We start from the raw sequence: 15,095 nt of genomic DNA, 5'->3' as shown, positions 1-15,095 counted from the left end.
GTATTAGTATTAGTATAAGTATAAGTATTAGTATTACTATTACTATTACTATTACTATTAGTATTAGTATTAGTATAATTATTAGTATAAGTATAACTATTAGTATTAGAGTATTAGTATTAGTATTAGTATTAGTATTAGTATTAGTATTAGTATTAGTATTAGTATTAGTATTAGTATAAGTATTAGTATTAGTATTAGTATTAGTATTAGTATTAGCATTAGTATAAGTATTAGTATTAGTATTAGTATAAGTATTAGTATTAGTATTAGTATTAGTATTAGTATTAGTATTAGTATTAGTATTACTATTAGTATTAGTATTAGTATAAGTATAAGTATTAGTATTAGTATTACTATTAGTATTAGTATTAGTATTAGTATAATTATTAGTATAAGTATAACTATTAGTATTAGAGTATTAGTCTTAGAGTATTGGTATCAGTATTAGTATTAGTATTTAGTATCAGTATTAGTATTAGTATTAGTATAAGTATTAGTATTAGTATTAGTATAAGTATTAGTATAAGTATTAGTATTAGTATTTGTATTAGTATAAGTATTAGTATTAGTATTTGTATTTGTATTAGTATTAGTATTAGTATAAGTATTAGTATTAGTATTAGTATTAGTATTAGTATTAGTATTAGTATAAGTATTAGTATTAGTATTAGTATTACTATTACTATTAGTATTAGTATTAGTATTAGTATAATTATTAGTATAAGTATAACTATTAGTATTAGAGTATTAGTCTTAGAGTATTAGTATTAGTATTAGTATTAGTATTAGTATTAGAGTATTAGTATTAGTATTAGAGCATAAGTATTAGTATTAGTATTAGTATTAGTATTAGTATTAGTATTAGTATTAGTATTAGTATTAGTATTAGTATTAGTATTAGTAGTAGTATTAGTATTAGAGTATGCTAGTCTATCGCGACGTGATCGATTGGCTTCTGGCCTCATGCCGTGCATGGTTTTGACTTCACAATCGTTTGAAGTATGGAACAAATTTAGTTCCGCTTTTAATAAGACTTGTACCATTGAGGTGATATACATTGGAGTTAAACAAGAACAGTAACATGATTTTCCATTGGAAAAAGCAACCAGAACTTAGATACATACGGTAGTCTGTATCTAGTCTGTATAATTAAACCCTATTAATGAAAGAGTTGTTGCAGTAAGGTACTACTAACAGTGATATGTCTCCGAAAGGTAAGAAGAGCGAACTGTGACTCAACATACCGTACAATAAAAGTTGAAAATATTAAGTTTCTTCCACTTAAATGTTCTGCTGCTTGAACAGAGAATCGCAAAAATTAGTTTAGCAGAAATTTCAGTCATCTTGAACCGCAAAAGTTTGTTCCTGCAAACCACAAAAAATCGCCAATCCGCAAAATTTTCGTGCTACACGCGCGGTATCTGATGACATTGTACCTTTCACGTGTTTGTTTACGTTTGCTATTGTTTCTGGTTGACGCCGATTGACCAAATCCTAACAGCTAGGAGAGCAGGAAGCTGCGAGGAGTACTGAGGGTTTCGGTTCCAAGATCTCACTCCTTCTCCCCTCCCCACCCCTCCTCTTCCTCGAGAGCTTGCTCGCAGGCTATCAATAAATCGTCTTTCGATATCTTCTGGTTTATCATTGTCATCCGGAGTCTGCAATCGCCTTCAACGCTCATCGGAGGTAAGTCACCGTCGGTAAGTTGATTGTGACTTGCTAAATGACACGACTTCGCGTTGAGCTTTAATTAATCAATCTGTTACTACGTAAAGTTTTTGCATGACTGTATTTTGTAAGTTCTTGCTAGTTTTCTAAAGTGTTCCTGTATTCGTCTTGTCCCGCCTAGATTAGTTTTGTAACTATTTGCGGGACAAGCCATTCATTCTCTTGTTTTTCAAATAAATTGTTAATGTTCTTGCTAGCCCGAACTCGCTAAGTGAAAAAGAACTCGCTAGCGACATGACAGTGATGATGTATAAATATTAAGCACCGCGCGGCGTCTGCAAAGACAAACAGACTCAGTTTCTGTCTTTCCTCCCTAGAGGAAAAAGGACGCGATAGGAGATGATGGGAGTCTTATCCTTTTTTCTCCTTGCCGGCCAACAATCATTTCTCTTGCTTTTGCTTTGTACGGCTCTTCGCGAAATGAAATGAACGCGGCCATGTTGAACCGCTTGAAACGGGCTGCGATTTATAGTTAACCCGAACTCAGAACTCGCAATAGCCACGTTTCAAATTCCACATTAAAAACATCCAGGAAGATATACTTTTTAGAAAATTTCAAAGGTTTCTGGCCGCGAAACTAGATCACATTTGTTACCATTGGCTTTGAAACGGCATTAATTACTGAGTCAAAATGAGTTCCCCAGGCGCGGAAATACGCTTTACAGCTTTTGCATAAAATTCAGTATAAAAATTTTCCTGTAACACTGAGAACTGAGTATATTTAATTTACAGCTGAATTTAGCTTTACTGAAGTATTTAATGTCCAGATCTTCCCGCTTCTCAGTGGCTTCTGTCGGCGTTAAGTTCAGATTTTCCCACAGGCTCAAACAATAGACCATAAGATATGCAGTAGAAACAGAAACAGTCGAAAACATTATATGGTAGTTAACAGGTAGCCTCCCACGCACACGTTCTTAGGGGTTCGTCACGCGTTCCTGCCCCACGAACGTCTGCTGAAACGAACAGCCACTTCCGTTCGTCGGCAAATTGCCTTTGTCTGAACTGACCAATCAGCATTGACTCATTATGACAAGTAAAGCCAATAAAATACTGCGAAACAACGGAAATCATCACCCGTGGAGATATTTCCGCTTCCGGACGTGCATATAGTTTATACGATTGAAATTTTTCCTTCCACAACACCCTGCATTTTCTTCAGTGATTTCACTCAGAGAAGTGGCAAGAATTCCAAGATTTGCCAATTTGTCTACCTGGTCTTTCATAAAATTTACAAGCGGCGAACGTCGTGGGGCAGGAACGCGTGACTAACCCCTAAGAACGTCTGCGTGGGAGGCAAGTTAACAGGTAACTTGTAGCGGCTCCGGTATCCGAGGGTGACGAGCCCGGGGGAGGGGTACTACTCGAAATTCTCGGTAGGGGTGTGCAGCTCTGTTCTCCAAATCCTGACCCTATTTCAGACCAAAATATGCAATTTTCCACACCCGCTTTCAGAACTAGCTTCTGGCGTAATTAAGCTTCGATTCATATCAGTGCCGTCGGTCAAGAATTGGTAAAATTCACCCGAAAATTCAGCTCGAATGGTATATTTTGGATCCTTTTCTTTCTCTACTATTCATTTGGAGTTGAAAAGACAAATACGTTTCTACGCTTTCGTAGTTCCCTTAAAAACCATACACGATTTAAGACCATGATGGTCAAACTTTGTACCCGTTTTCAGACCAAAATGACTTTACTACCATACCCTTCGGGGCGGCACATGCCAATACAGCTTGTATAGGGGTTTACAAAATACTAGTTGCAATTTCATTCCGTAACGAAATGAAAACTGTTTACATACTATATATCGTGGTGTGAGCTTCGCCGGATTCAGGAACCAAAATTTTACTTTACTAGAAGAAACGTAAGGCTAATTAACAAATTCAACGATTTTCGTTCTATTTACCGTACAACAAATATTGTTGCAATATTAGTTAATATTGTTTGTTGTGTGTATTCTTCGCGGGCAAAACTTATTTTCCAGCTTTTCATAATTCCATGATGCAGTTCTTGTTTGAGTTCAACTAAAAACTTAGCATCGCTTTACTGGAGTCGTTTTTGAGTATTTAGCGGGTTCATTTGGACCCATAATTGCACACGCCAAAATACAAATCTATTCCATATTCAAGACGATGAATCGAATATTCAAACTAATTAAAATCGGCAAGTGAGACAAGTATTGTACCACTAGCATTACAATCACAAACACAAAATTAAATCTGCAGTGTATGCTTAAGTGTTTAAGTAAAGTCATGAATTGCCAACTGAGTGTTTATGGCCCCAAGGAAACGGGAAACCACACGAAGCAAAGGAAAAAAAACCTCACTGAAAATTTAAATAACAATATCTTAAAATAATACCATACAATACAATACAATACAATACAATACAATACTTTATTGACACTTCCCTTAGGGGTTTTTCAGTGACAAATTTACAATAATAATGAATGTGTTCAGGGTTTAGCGTCACTTGTAACATTAGCATAAACTGAAACATAGTGTGCAAGAGCTAGTTAGAGCTTGTCAAGGCATAAGACAACCAGGAAAGTTCAGTACAAATATTGTTGATGGTTTTGATGAAATGAAGCACGAGTCAGCTGGGATTATGATGGTACGTTTACGTACGTGATGCTTATCATTGTCATGTTTAGGTTTGTGGATTGGCTCACTGGCTCGCAGTCACACATCGATTTTACTCTGAAGGACACTTAAAACTGTAAATTGCAGCTCCTTTTTTGTGGATGAAAGAAAATTATTGAAGATGGCCCTTACTGCATGTCATAAGCTGCAGAACTGAATCATTATGAAAATTATACTTACTCATGCAGAACGCAACAGTAGAATTTTCAGTTTTTAATGAGACTCCAAGGGGAGGCGATTGGGGGGCTACACGACTTGGTTGCGGGTGGGTATGTGCCACACAGGCTTTGAAATTTAAACTCTGTTTAGGAAGGGAATTGTATGAAAACGATACCTCGTTGAAGGATTCTAACAATATTATTCATGTACAAAAAAACTAAACCTCCTTCAAACAAACCCAAACAACCTCAAATGGCAAAAACCATTCTGCAATGTAAGCTGTAGCAAATGAAGTGACACACTGACTGCAACAACTGACATTACTTTTTGCTTCTACCTATAACTTGTGTAGTTTTGAGATTCACCCTGACATTCAGTAAACAAGATGTGACAACCACATAGCCATTCCAGAAACTTAAGCCCTTTATATAAAGCCTTTAAGGCCATTCCTTTTGAAACACACCCATTGTTCTCAAAACTACATTACACTAATCACCAAGTTTCATTACCAAACTAAAGAAGTCAAATAATGTCCTTCCTTCCTTGTAACTCTCTGTATGTGAACAGCTCGAACACACTCTACTAATCTTTGTTTATTACTAGTTTAGTTTATTAAATCCAGTTCCCTGGCATTTTTAGCTTCTTAGCTATTTCAGGGAGTTGGTACCAATTAATTATTTGGTTAACTAATTTAATTAACTTTAATTTGAACTTTTGTTATTGGTAGAATAAAGAGCCCTTGTTGTTTTTTACGCGGAATGCCCTGGAGTAGACCGCGTTGAGGTTTTCGAAGAGTTTCTTTTTCTTCATCTTAGTCACAAATTAACGTGTTAATTTATTCATTCAACCTGGATTAAACCCTCTTCTCCCCCAGAAGGGATATTTTTGTCCAATTGTCTTCAGCAAAGACTGACCAATCAGAACCAATTTTCTGTAGGTCTTAGTGGGGTCTAGAAAAGTACGTTAGTATGCCCCGGATCCTTTTCCACTTATAAAAATCAAAATGGTGGCCGTGTTTGTTTACGAGTAAATTTTCAAAACTCCAATATTCCGTTTTCAGAAACAAAACACCTTGTTTAAACGGTAAATGGATAGAATGATTATAAGGAGTACTCGACAGTTTGAACAGTGGACATTCAAGAGTTCGCGACCAAGAAATTACGCTTCGAATACATCGCAAATCGATCATAAATCATCACTGGCGCGACGGATGTAGTCGAAGCTGCTCGAGCACCTGTGGGAATCCACCTCACAAAAATTAGAAATTTGATTAACAATTTTAACTGAAATACTATTTTGATGGACCGAATCTTCGTACTCCTGACAGTTTTCACGAAATTTTTGTACGTGAACAAACATATTTTCCTCACGAACGGATCAGATCTCCTTCAACTATGACTGCACGCAAGCTGAGTCAACCAGTCTCGCATCTCGCGCTTGCGCTTTAAATGAACACCACTTAAAGGTTTCATGATCAAGCAAAGAACATTACATAATGTGTTCGTTCAAACTGGAACGTCTCAATACTGGAGTGCTTTTCTAATGCTCCCGAGTTTTTCAGCCAAAACTTGCTATGAATATTTTCCATGTTATGTCAGTTCAGTTTGTTGTCGTTACTGTTCGATTTTATATAGCTGGAAAATACTTGTTTCGTTTAGTTTACGTGGTTTCTCCTCTTCAAATATTCATATATTGGCACTTAGTCATATAACAATAACTAGTTCATCCCCACGACAGTGACACAAAGCTGTATAAAAAGGCCTATTGGCGGCCTTGAGTCGAGCGGGTATATTAGAACGGAGTGAGGCATTTCTGTGTCACTTTCATGCAACAGTAAAGTGTTGCTCTTTCTCCCAAGTAACACTGTTTCTAATGCTGAATTGAGTGTTTACAATTGCGTTTTTATTTATTTGTACGTTTTATTGTGACTGTGGGTAGCCATTCAAATTATTAAAGCTAATTTTTATCGACCAAGTGCCAAAATATCCCGCGTGAACGCCTCTAGTCGTCTTGTACGGACACAAAAGTCAAGGAACCACGTTTTATCAACGAAAGTACGCAGAAAAACAGACAAAATCCTTCCCAAATGAAATCTTTTTTCAAATAATCGTTTCAGTTTACGTCTAAAAAGTGAACGTGTACGTAAGCAATTAGAAAGAATTGCGAGTCAATTTTGAAACAAATTTATTGACCCGTGCGGAGCACGTTTCATAACAATCAAATTAAATACTAATTTTTTGGTGAGGTGGATTCCTACAAGTGCTCAAACATAATTTTCGACATGGCACTGGCGATGATTTCTGATCAGATAAGCATACTACAACTCGAAGCGTAAAATCTTTGCCATGAACTCTCGAATTTCCACTATTAAAAGTAATTGTCGAGTATTCTTTAGAAGTTATTCTTTCGATTTACCGTTTCAAAAAGGTTTGTTAAATAAAATTAATGACTTATAATCATTGACATCATTAGAGATATTTTAGAAAGTAAGCAAATCAAAAGAAAGTCTACTAACAGCAGAACAAATTAATGGAAACTATGAATAACAACACTTAAATTGAATTCCGAAGGTTTTTTATCAATGTCCAGTCGTCTTTTTCCAACATGCCTAGTCTTTCTGTGCGGTCGTAAAAGAACCTTAAGCTACTGACTTCTTGTACAAAAACCAAACCTTATAAATTGTTTACCTTTCCCTCTTTTCTATAAACATCCATGGAAATAACGACGACAGTCGCTAAACACATTGAAAGGCAGAACATTTATGGCCAGCGACTCTTCAGTTGTCAGTTCTAGATTTTCTCATTCTAACTTAAACATGTTGTTATCTTAATGTCCCGGACCTTATAAAGTTGCAAAAATAACCGAACTTGATTGTTGCTTTCGATCTAAAGCAGCCGCTTTTGGAATGGTTCAGCTACCGAAGCGGTTTATACAATACTGTCTCGTAACAATACCCAGCTTGTGTACTGTTTAACCCTTTAAGCCCTTTAACAGTGATCAGCATCAAATTTCTCCTTGTAATGTCAATACCTTTTCAACCCCTGAAGTCATGAGAATTAAGAATATCATCACCCAAGGCGAATTTTCTTGATATTTTAATAACTTCTCCCAAGTAATTTTATAAGATAAGTATGGGGACAAGATAAGAGAATTTGTTCTTTGATAATAGGGGTTAAAGAGTTAACCCCTGTTATGACTTCAGGAGTTCAATAGGTATTTATATGATTTGATGCTAATCAACCACTAGTAGGGAAATGAGCTAAGTTGACAAAGATCATTTCGAGAAACATTAAATTAAATTAAATTTCATCATAAGCAGCCGATTGTCGCTATTTTCAAGAGGTGATTACTTTGGGAACGAAACAATAAATAGTTTTGGAAACCGGCATAAATGATACCTCCATGATAGTATGGCCACAGGAACCCCCGTGGTAAGCAAAGGATGAAATTAACTTATTCTTTCGTGAACTCCCTTTTCAGCTCTTCTTAAAGTCAAATATCAAAGCCTCCTCGAAAGATATCGTCCAAGCCTGTGATACAACTTACCATGCCAGTGGGGATTGTAACACAGAGAAAGTCAATGATCAGTCTTTTGCTGCTAAATGGAGTTATCTTTACCATCATAATTACAGTAATGGTGAACAAGGACTTGTATCTGAAATGTAATACGAATACCAAGGATCTGCAAAACCAGGAAGCCTCACAGAAGGGACTGGTCAACAAAAACGATGAATCACTTTCTTTAAAAGTGACAACACTGACTCCATCGCCAACCAAAGATGCAATTCTCTCACACAAGACATATTTAATATCCCGAACACGATGTACCCAAAAGATATTTCTCCTGATTATGGTGTTTACCAGCCCTGCTTACTTTGATAGAAGATCAGTCATTCGAAAAACATGGGCAACTGATCCATCCATGAAGACGAGATGGAAGACCGTGTTTCTTCTCGGTCAGACCCCAGATGACAGCGTACAGAATGAATACTTGGAAGCTGAGGGAATGATGCACAGAGATCTAATACGAGGAGCTCAAAAAGAAAATTATTATAATCTTACCTTGAAGACGCAGATGGGTCTGGAATGGGCATCAAAATACTGCGATTTTCAGTACCTACTCAAGACTGATGACGATGTGTTTGTTAATCCTTATTTGCTGATGGACTATCTACGAACGCCTGATACACCTAAAACAAAACTTTACACGGGAAGGTGCCGGTACAGTTCGAGGCCATTTCGAGGTGGGAAATATGGGGTGTCTTTTGAAGAGTACAACAGAACTACATATCCGGACTTCTGCAATGGTCCAGCATATGTTTTGTCATCAGATATGGTCCCCATGTTAGTGGAAATGTTTGACGTCAGCAAGAAACATTTCAAACTGGAAGATGTTTATATTGGCCTGCTGGTAGAAAAAATGGGTGATGTTAAAGCAAGGCAACATCCATTTTTTCGTTACTCAGGGGAGTGCAAACTCTCCCCAGATACTTTTACTCAGCATAGAGCTTCGGTTCAATGCATGGGGGAGCTGTTTAACATGGCAATGAAGGAAAGAGTAGAGCACGAACTTGCACAACTCAGGAGCTCCAGAATGACAAAAACTGGAAGCAACAATACTGAACATTAGTACATGACTCGATACAGGGTTTGGGCATTTTAGATAAAACAGACTTTTGTGTGTGATCATACAAAATAAGCACTTTAACTACATAAGTTAACTGGTGCCTGTCATTCGTGAAATGGTTACATGATATTTCGTAAGACGGATGACCAAGCTGCACCGATCTCAATTATTGAGTAAGGTAGATTGATGCAAATAGCTCTGTTTGTTCTCGCTTGTTGCAGACTAAGTCTGAACTACAAGCAGAGTGAGTTTACTTAAGAGATTTTTCCATTGAGCAAAACACTCAGAGAGTCCAACATCACTGAATTTGGCCACCGATTTAACATGTAACGACTGGGGGGAGATACAGTGCAGTTTACACCAAGTTAAGGTGTTCAGTTTAAAAAATGCTAATGCGTCGTTGAGTATTTGAGAATTGGGGGACGCGGCGTAGTATTTACCAATAGGTTTCGACTACTCAAGCAGACTGTTTCTGAGCAAAAAGCAGAATTTTCTGAAGATTTCAATAAAATTATCATTTATCGTCTCAACTGCTGTCTATTGTGTATTTGATTTTCACGTCTTCTTCTGCATTAAAATTCATGTGCCACCAATTCTCGAGTGTTTGAAAAAAGAAATATAGGTAGAAAAAGAAGTGGAAATCAAAGATAATTTTATTTAAATGACGATAAAATTTTGCTTTTTTGCTCGAAGCAAGTCTACTCGAGTAGTCGAACCGTGTTCCTCCCCTTGCTCATGATTTATCCGCAGTCTACACCACTCTTTTCTGTCTGATTGATTGCCGGGATACAAATAAGCGACCGCAAGAGCATGTAAAAGTTCGAAATTTGCCCTTAGAGCGCGTGTTTCTTGCAGTTTTGAATTCTTCTCGGTAAAGTTGTTTTCGACAAGAATAATTCATAAACATGTTCGTTCTTTAAGTCAACGATTTTGTTTGTGCAACACGTACACAGCTAGTGTGTTCAAATTTAAACTTCTCGAGGATACAGAATCTCGGGACTTCCACTGATGTAAAAATTTTGAACAGATACTTAATAGCAAATTCATTTTTTAATAAAATAGGCTTGATAACTTCACCATTATGCACATTCTGTGAACAGAAGAACGAATCCCTCGAAAATTAACTTATTACATGCTCCTATACAACGAGCTTCTGGCTGGACTCTAATACTGATATTCTTTTGGAAATCTGGCAAAAGAAGGAAGATTTTCGATTATTAAATCATCTATTAATTTTAGTTAAGCAATATATTTAGGAATGTGGCAAAAAATGCACCCATCCTTCCTTCAGATTATTCACCAATAAGATCAACTGCTTTTATCAATTAAAATGGTAAATAACCAAGTCAAATAAAAACAAGTCCAGTCACAAACTTAAATAGAGAAAATATAACTTCATAACAGTGCTCTCGTTTCTCCCTTATTGACAAACTGTAGCATACACTGTAAGTAAATAATATTTCTCGGCCAATCGTAGAAATACAAAACAAAATGAAAAAAAATAGTGTGTTCAAATCACTGATCAATCTGCCAAAGAACTTATTTGAACTAAGCTCCGGAGCCCAGGGTCCGAGCATTCCGTGTAAGGCCGATGCAAATCTGATCAGAGAAAATCGGCATACTTCTTAATTTTTGCTTCATTTATAGTATTCGAATCGTTACAGTTTTTGTAAGACAAAAAAAGAAAAAAAAAGATATCGTTATAAAAATAAACGTCAAATATTGGTATGATCTAGTATTACTATTAGTATTAGTATTAGTATTTATTAGTATTAGCATTAGCATTAGCATTAGCATTAGCATTAGTATTAGTATTAGGATTAGTATTTATTAGTATTAGTATTAGTATTAATATTAGTATAAGTATTAGTATTAGTATTAGTATTAGTATTTATTAGTATTAGTATTAATATTAGTATTAGTATTAGTATTAGTATTAGTATTAAGTATTAGTATTAGTATTAGTATTAGTATTAGTATTAGTATTAGTATTAGTATTAGTATTAGTATTAGTATTAGTATTAGTATTAGTATTAGTATTAGAGCGGTTTCCAATCGAGTGTCATAAAACCAAAACCAAAGTAGTTACTCTGGCAAATCGCAACAAATGTAAACAACACTACGAGCCAATCCGAATTCGAAGCAAAGACATGTTACCGGCGCCAAGCGCGGGAAAACGCGTGTGGCGAAAACACGATTGGTTTTGGTTTGATTCCCATTGGTTAAGAAAGTGGCGCGAATTTTATTAACCAATCAAAACGCGTAGTTATGCAAAACCAACGCAAACGCGAAATTACTTTCGACACTCAATTGAAAACCTCTCTAGTGCGCTGTTGTTCAAAAGCGTTTTAACTGCCGATTTTTGTTCAGTTTTGAATCTGGCCAAGTTACAACGTATTTCGCGCTGTGAGGTCGACTGGGCCTCTTCCCAGTCTCACTGCGCTAAATTTGCTCATCCTTAGCCCTCATAGCTCGCCATCAGTTTAACAAATTGACTGTGGTTTGGCGTTGTCTGTACTCTTACCGACACCGATATTCGTCATCACAGTGGTCAAAATGTTGTGGACTCACGAGGCGCAGCTGTGATGACGAATATCGTTGTCGATAAGAGTACAGACAACGCCAAACCCAATCTCGTACCCAGAGTCTTCAGGCTTTTTGGTCAGCGGGACAACGCCGGAAAGACTCTGGGGACATCAAATTTTATTACTGCAGGATTTCTGCGGTAAAACAATGGAAACCGTTACGGAACAGCCAATCAAAAAAATTGAATTTTTTCGATGTCCCCAGAGTCTTCCCGGCGTTGCCCCGCTGACCAAAAAGCCTGAAGACTCTGGGTACGAGATTGCGCCAAACCACATTCGATTTCTTTTTTACCACAATATCAACGTCAGAGAAAATTTTTACAATAACTGTCAAAATTTCCGCGCGCTGATTGACGCGAGCGGCGTTGTCTAGACTTTTATCGACAACGGAAAATTAGCCAATCAGTTTGCGAGATTAGAAACAGTTGTGGTAAAAACAATATTCGTTCAAAGCCGGGATAGCGGAGAGAGATATCTTCCATGTCATTTTATTGAACAAACTATGAGAACTTAGATAGCCGCAGTACCCTGACCAAAAGAGAAATTTATAAATTTAGTTCTTGCTGTTTGTATTGTTCTTGTTTCTTCAACCAAATTCAGGCGAATAGATAGAACTATAAATTGTAAATAACCACTTAAATAGATCAAATACACATCAAATCCTTTGTTAGCAATTTGCTGTAGTTTTCTTACAATCTCGTTCCCTTCCTGCCTTCGCAGGACGTACATATTTTCACAAAATTTCGATTATCACTTGCCCAATTTCCAATCCACTTCTCTCCATGCCACTATCCAAGGTCTTATCGTGTTACCCACCCTCAACTACGTCACCCCGTGGTTTTATGGGAATTGAAATAGCCACCAACAGGAGCCTCCTTCAAAAGAAAACGTAGAAATAGTCGGTGCACTTGTGAGTTAAGCGAAAATTTGAACGCTTTCAGGTAGCTAATCACATCTGTTGGCGTATTTGCCTAACGGTCGATCTCCCGGTGTTAAACAATGATACAGAATATTTTTGGCAGTTTCACAGATATAGCAAGCGATGTCAGAGAAAGTACTTTCTCGATTGATGCAAAAGTGTTCTCGCTGAAGATGGCCAAGGAGGGAGAATGAAAGGAGGAGAGAAAATAAGTGATCGAAATTTTTAGCTAGGTTTTCCATGCTTTAACCCTTCAAAACATAACAGTGATCAATAGAGAGCTTATATAAGCAACGACGACGGCAACAGCAACGAAAAGTTCACCCGAAAATATAACTTTATTTCATTTTTGCTACTTCGCGATTATTTCAACTCGCTCAAGTTTTACAAAAATGGCGAACTATCCAGGAACCAAATTGGTAGGAGTGGCGTACAAGTTAAGAAAGAAAATGAAAAATTCACCGTCGTACGTTCACGTTCTTCACAAAACCTTAAAGGCTGGTTTCCATATGATCGCAGATCGCAGATCACAATAAGGTCTGCGATCGTCTGCGATCATATGGAAACTACTTCTGCGATCGTTTGCGATCCTGCGATCGTGATCGCAGACGATCGCAGAAGATAGAACCATGTTCTATCTAAAGGCTGGTTTCCATATGATCGCGGATCGCAGATCGCAAACAATCGCAATTGATCGCAGACGATCGCAAGAGATAGAACATGGTTCTATCTTCTGCGATCGTCTGCGATCACGATCGCAGGATCGCAGACGATCGCAGACCTTATTGCGATCTGCGATCATATGGAAACCAGCCTTAAATGTGGTCATTTCACAATGTTGTTTGCAGAGGACGCAGATAAATGTACCAAAATGTAAAACGCACGTGCAGAGCGATTTTTTTTGCTCATTGTTTTGCGGCGTCACTCTGTCGTTCCCATCGCCGTCGTCATCCTAGGTTTTGGAAGTGACTCGCTAAAATCAGGGGCACCCAACGGATCGTTTCGGTAATTATCTGTTCGGAAGGCCCTTAATCCCCTACAATTTTCTAAAGGGAATTTTCACCACGAACTTTCGTGATTTGGGAAATTTAAGGCCTAGTGTTTTCGGATTGATAAAAATGTCGTCTCAGGTACCAAAAAAAGGTCAGCTAAGATTTTCGGAAAGGAAATAAGACCTAAGGTATTCGGGAAATGGACAAAAATGCCTTATTAATTTCGAAAAGACTCAAGTTCCCCTAGAATGACCGAACAGATAAAAATATTATAGCGCTGCCTAAAATGAACTTATAGAGCTTTAAAACCACTCCAGATCGCCTAAAATAACGTTTCAAAGGATCTGAGAGGAAATTGTCGTTGGGTGCCCCTGTAAAATGGCCACAAATCAGCAAAAGACGGCTAACAGGCAATAGGCAATGGGCAATAAACCTTAGAAGCAAGGTATGTCATTTTTATTAAGAACTTTGAAGTATTTAATCTTGTTGTACTTTAGTATTGCTGCATAGCCTTATCTAAATCCGCGTTTAATATTATGTAAAGTTAAGTTTTTTTCCGTTTTCTGTTTGTAATTTATTGTTATTTTTTTTCTATTATGTTCTCGTGCTCGTCTTGTCCCGCCTCGACTAGCTTTGTGGCTATTTGCGGGACGAGCCACTTATATCATCTGAATTTGTAAATAAATTGTAGTTGTTGTGTTTGCTAAAAATTTGTACCTCCTAAACCCGATTAAATATCATCCATACAAACTATTGTTTGCGCCGTGCACGCTATTACGCAAGATGATCATCGCTCACAGCTTGAGCTTGGGCCGCCTGTGGTGAATTCAACCATAGACAACAGGGGTCACCCAAGGTTTTTTAACCAATCAGAAGCCAATTCATTCACAAAGAATTTCGACTTTGTGTTGTTGCGCTGAAATGTCTGTTTAACTTTAACTTTAAACGGGAGAATGTTTGGTCGCTGGGAAAAGGTTGGCCGACAATTTTATCACGCAGCCGTAGCGAAGCCCTACAAAGTCTACAAACAGATGTGAAGTCGGGCATATTCGTTGCGTCCTGGAGGCGTGATGATTTGTTAATCCGTAACTGAACTTGTAATTATTATATTTATCATTATTGTTGCAACTGCCATTAATGTTATATGGGAATGCCAAAAAAATGTGTTATGTTATTTTAGATCCACATTTTTCGGCTTCCGTATTTTTATGAGGTTTGTTGGTTGGAAGAAAGGCTATTTCTTGTTTTCAAATTGTTTATAAATTTCGACCGGTCAGTAAAGCCCGAAGTTTGTTCCAGGTCGCTTCAGGATACATGCATTTTTCTGTGACATTTTGGATCTGTCGCGTCTGTTCCAACCGGCAAGTTAAATTTAGGAATAAATCTGATTGACTTTTAAAACCACAAAGTCGAAATTCTTTGTTAATCTGATTGGTTAGAAAA

The 15,095-nt window shown here is 37.1% G+C and overlaps 1 protein-coding gene across 3 annotated transcripts; it reads left to right on the top strand.

Moving 5' to 3' along the window:
- Window positions 1-1,421: 1,421 nt before the first annotated feature.
- On the top strand, window positions 1,422-10,805 carry LOC146460559 (beta-1,3-galactosyltransferase 5-like). 3 transcript variants are annotated; one of them, XM_085087938.1, is made up of 2 exons: window positions 1,422-1,689; window positions 8,010-10,805. In XM_085087938.1, the coding sequence occupies exon 2, from the start codon at window positions 8,077-8,079 to the stop codon at window positions 9,157-9,159; it is 1,083 nt and encodes a 360-aa protein (XP_084944064.1). In that variant the 5' UTR covers window positions 1,422-1,689; window positions 8,010-8,076; the 3' UTR covers window positions 9,160-10,805. The 3 variants fall into 3 exon arrangements, with proteins under 3 accessions (XP_084944064.1, XP_084944065.1, XP_084944066.1); XM_085087939.1 differs by having other exon boundaries at window positions 1,658-1,703; XM_085087940.1 differs by lacking the exon at window positions 1,422-1,689 and adding an exon at window positions 4,067-4,341.
- The last annotated feature ends 4,290 nt before the right edge of the window (window positions 10,806-15,095 follow it).

Source organism: Pavona decussata, unplaced genomic scaffold, assembly GCF_977016875.1.
Source record: "Pavona decussata unplaced genomic scaffold, jaPavDecu1.1 SCAFFOLD_210, whole genome shotgun sequence".
NCBI classification, from domain to species: Eukaryota; Metazoa; Cnidaria; class Anthozoa; order Scleractinia; family Agariciidae; genus Pavona; species Pavona decussata.
The sequence above is the reverse complement of the archived record's forward strand: the minus strand, read 5'-3'. Positions and strand labels throughout refer to the sequence as shown.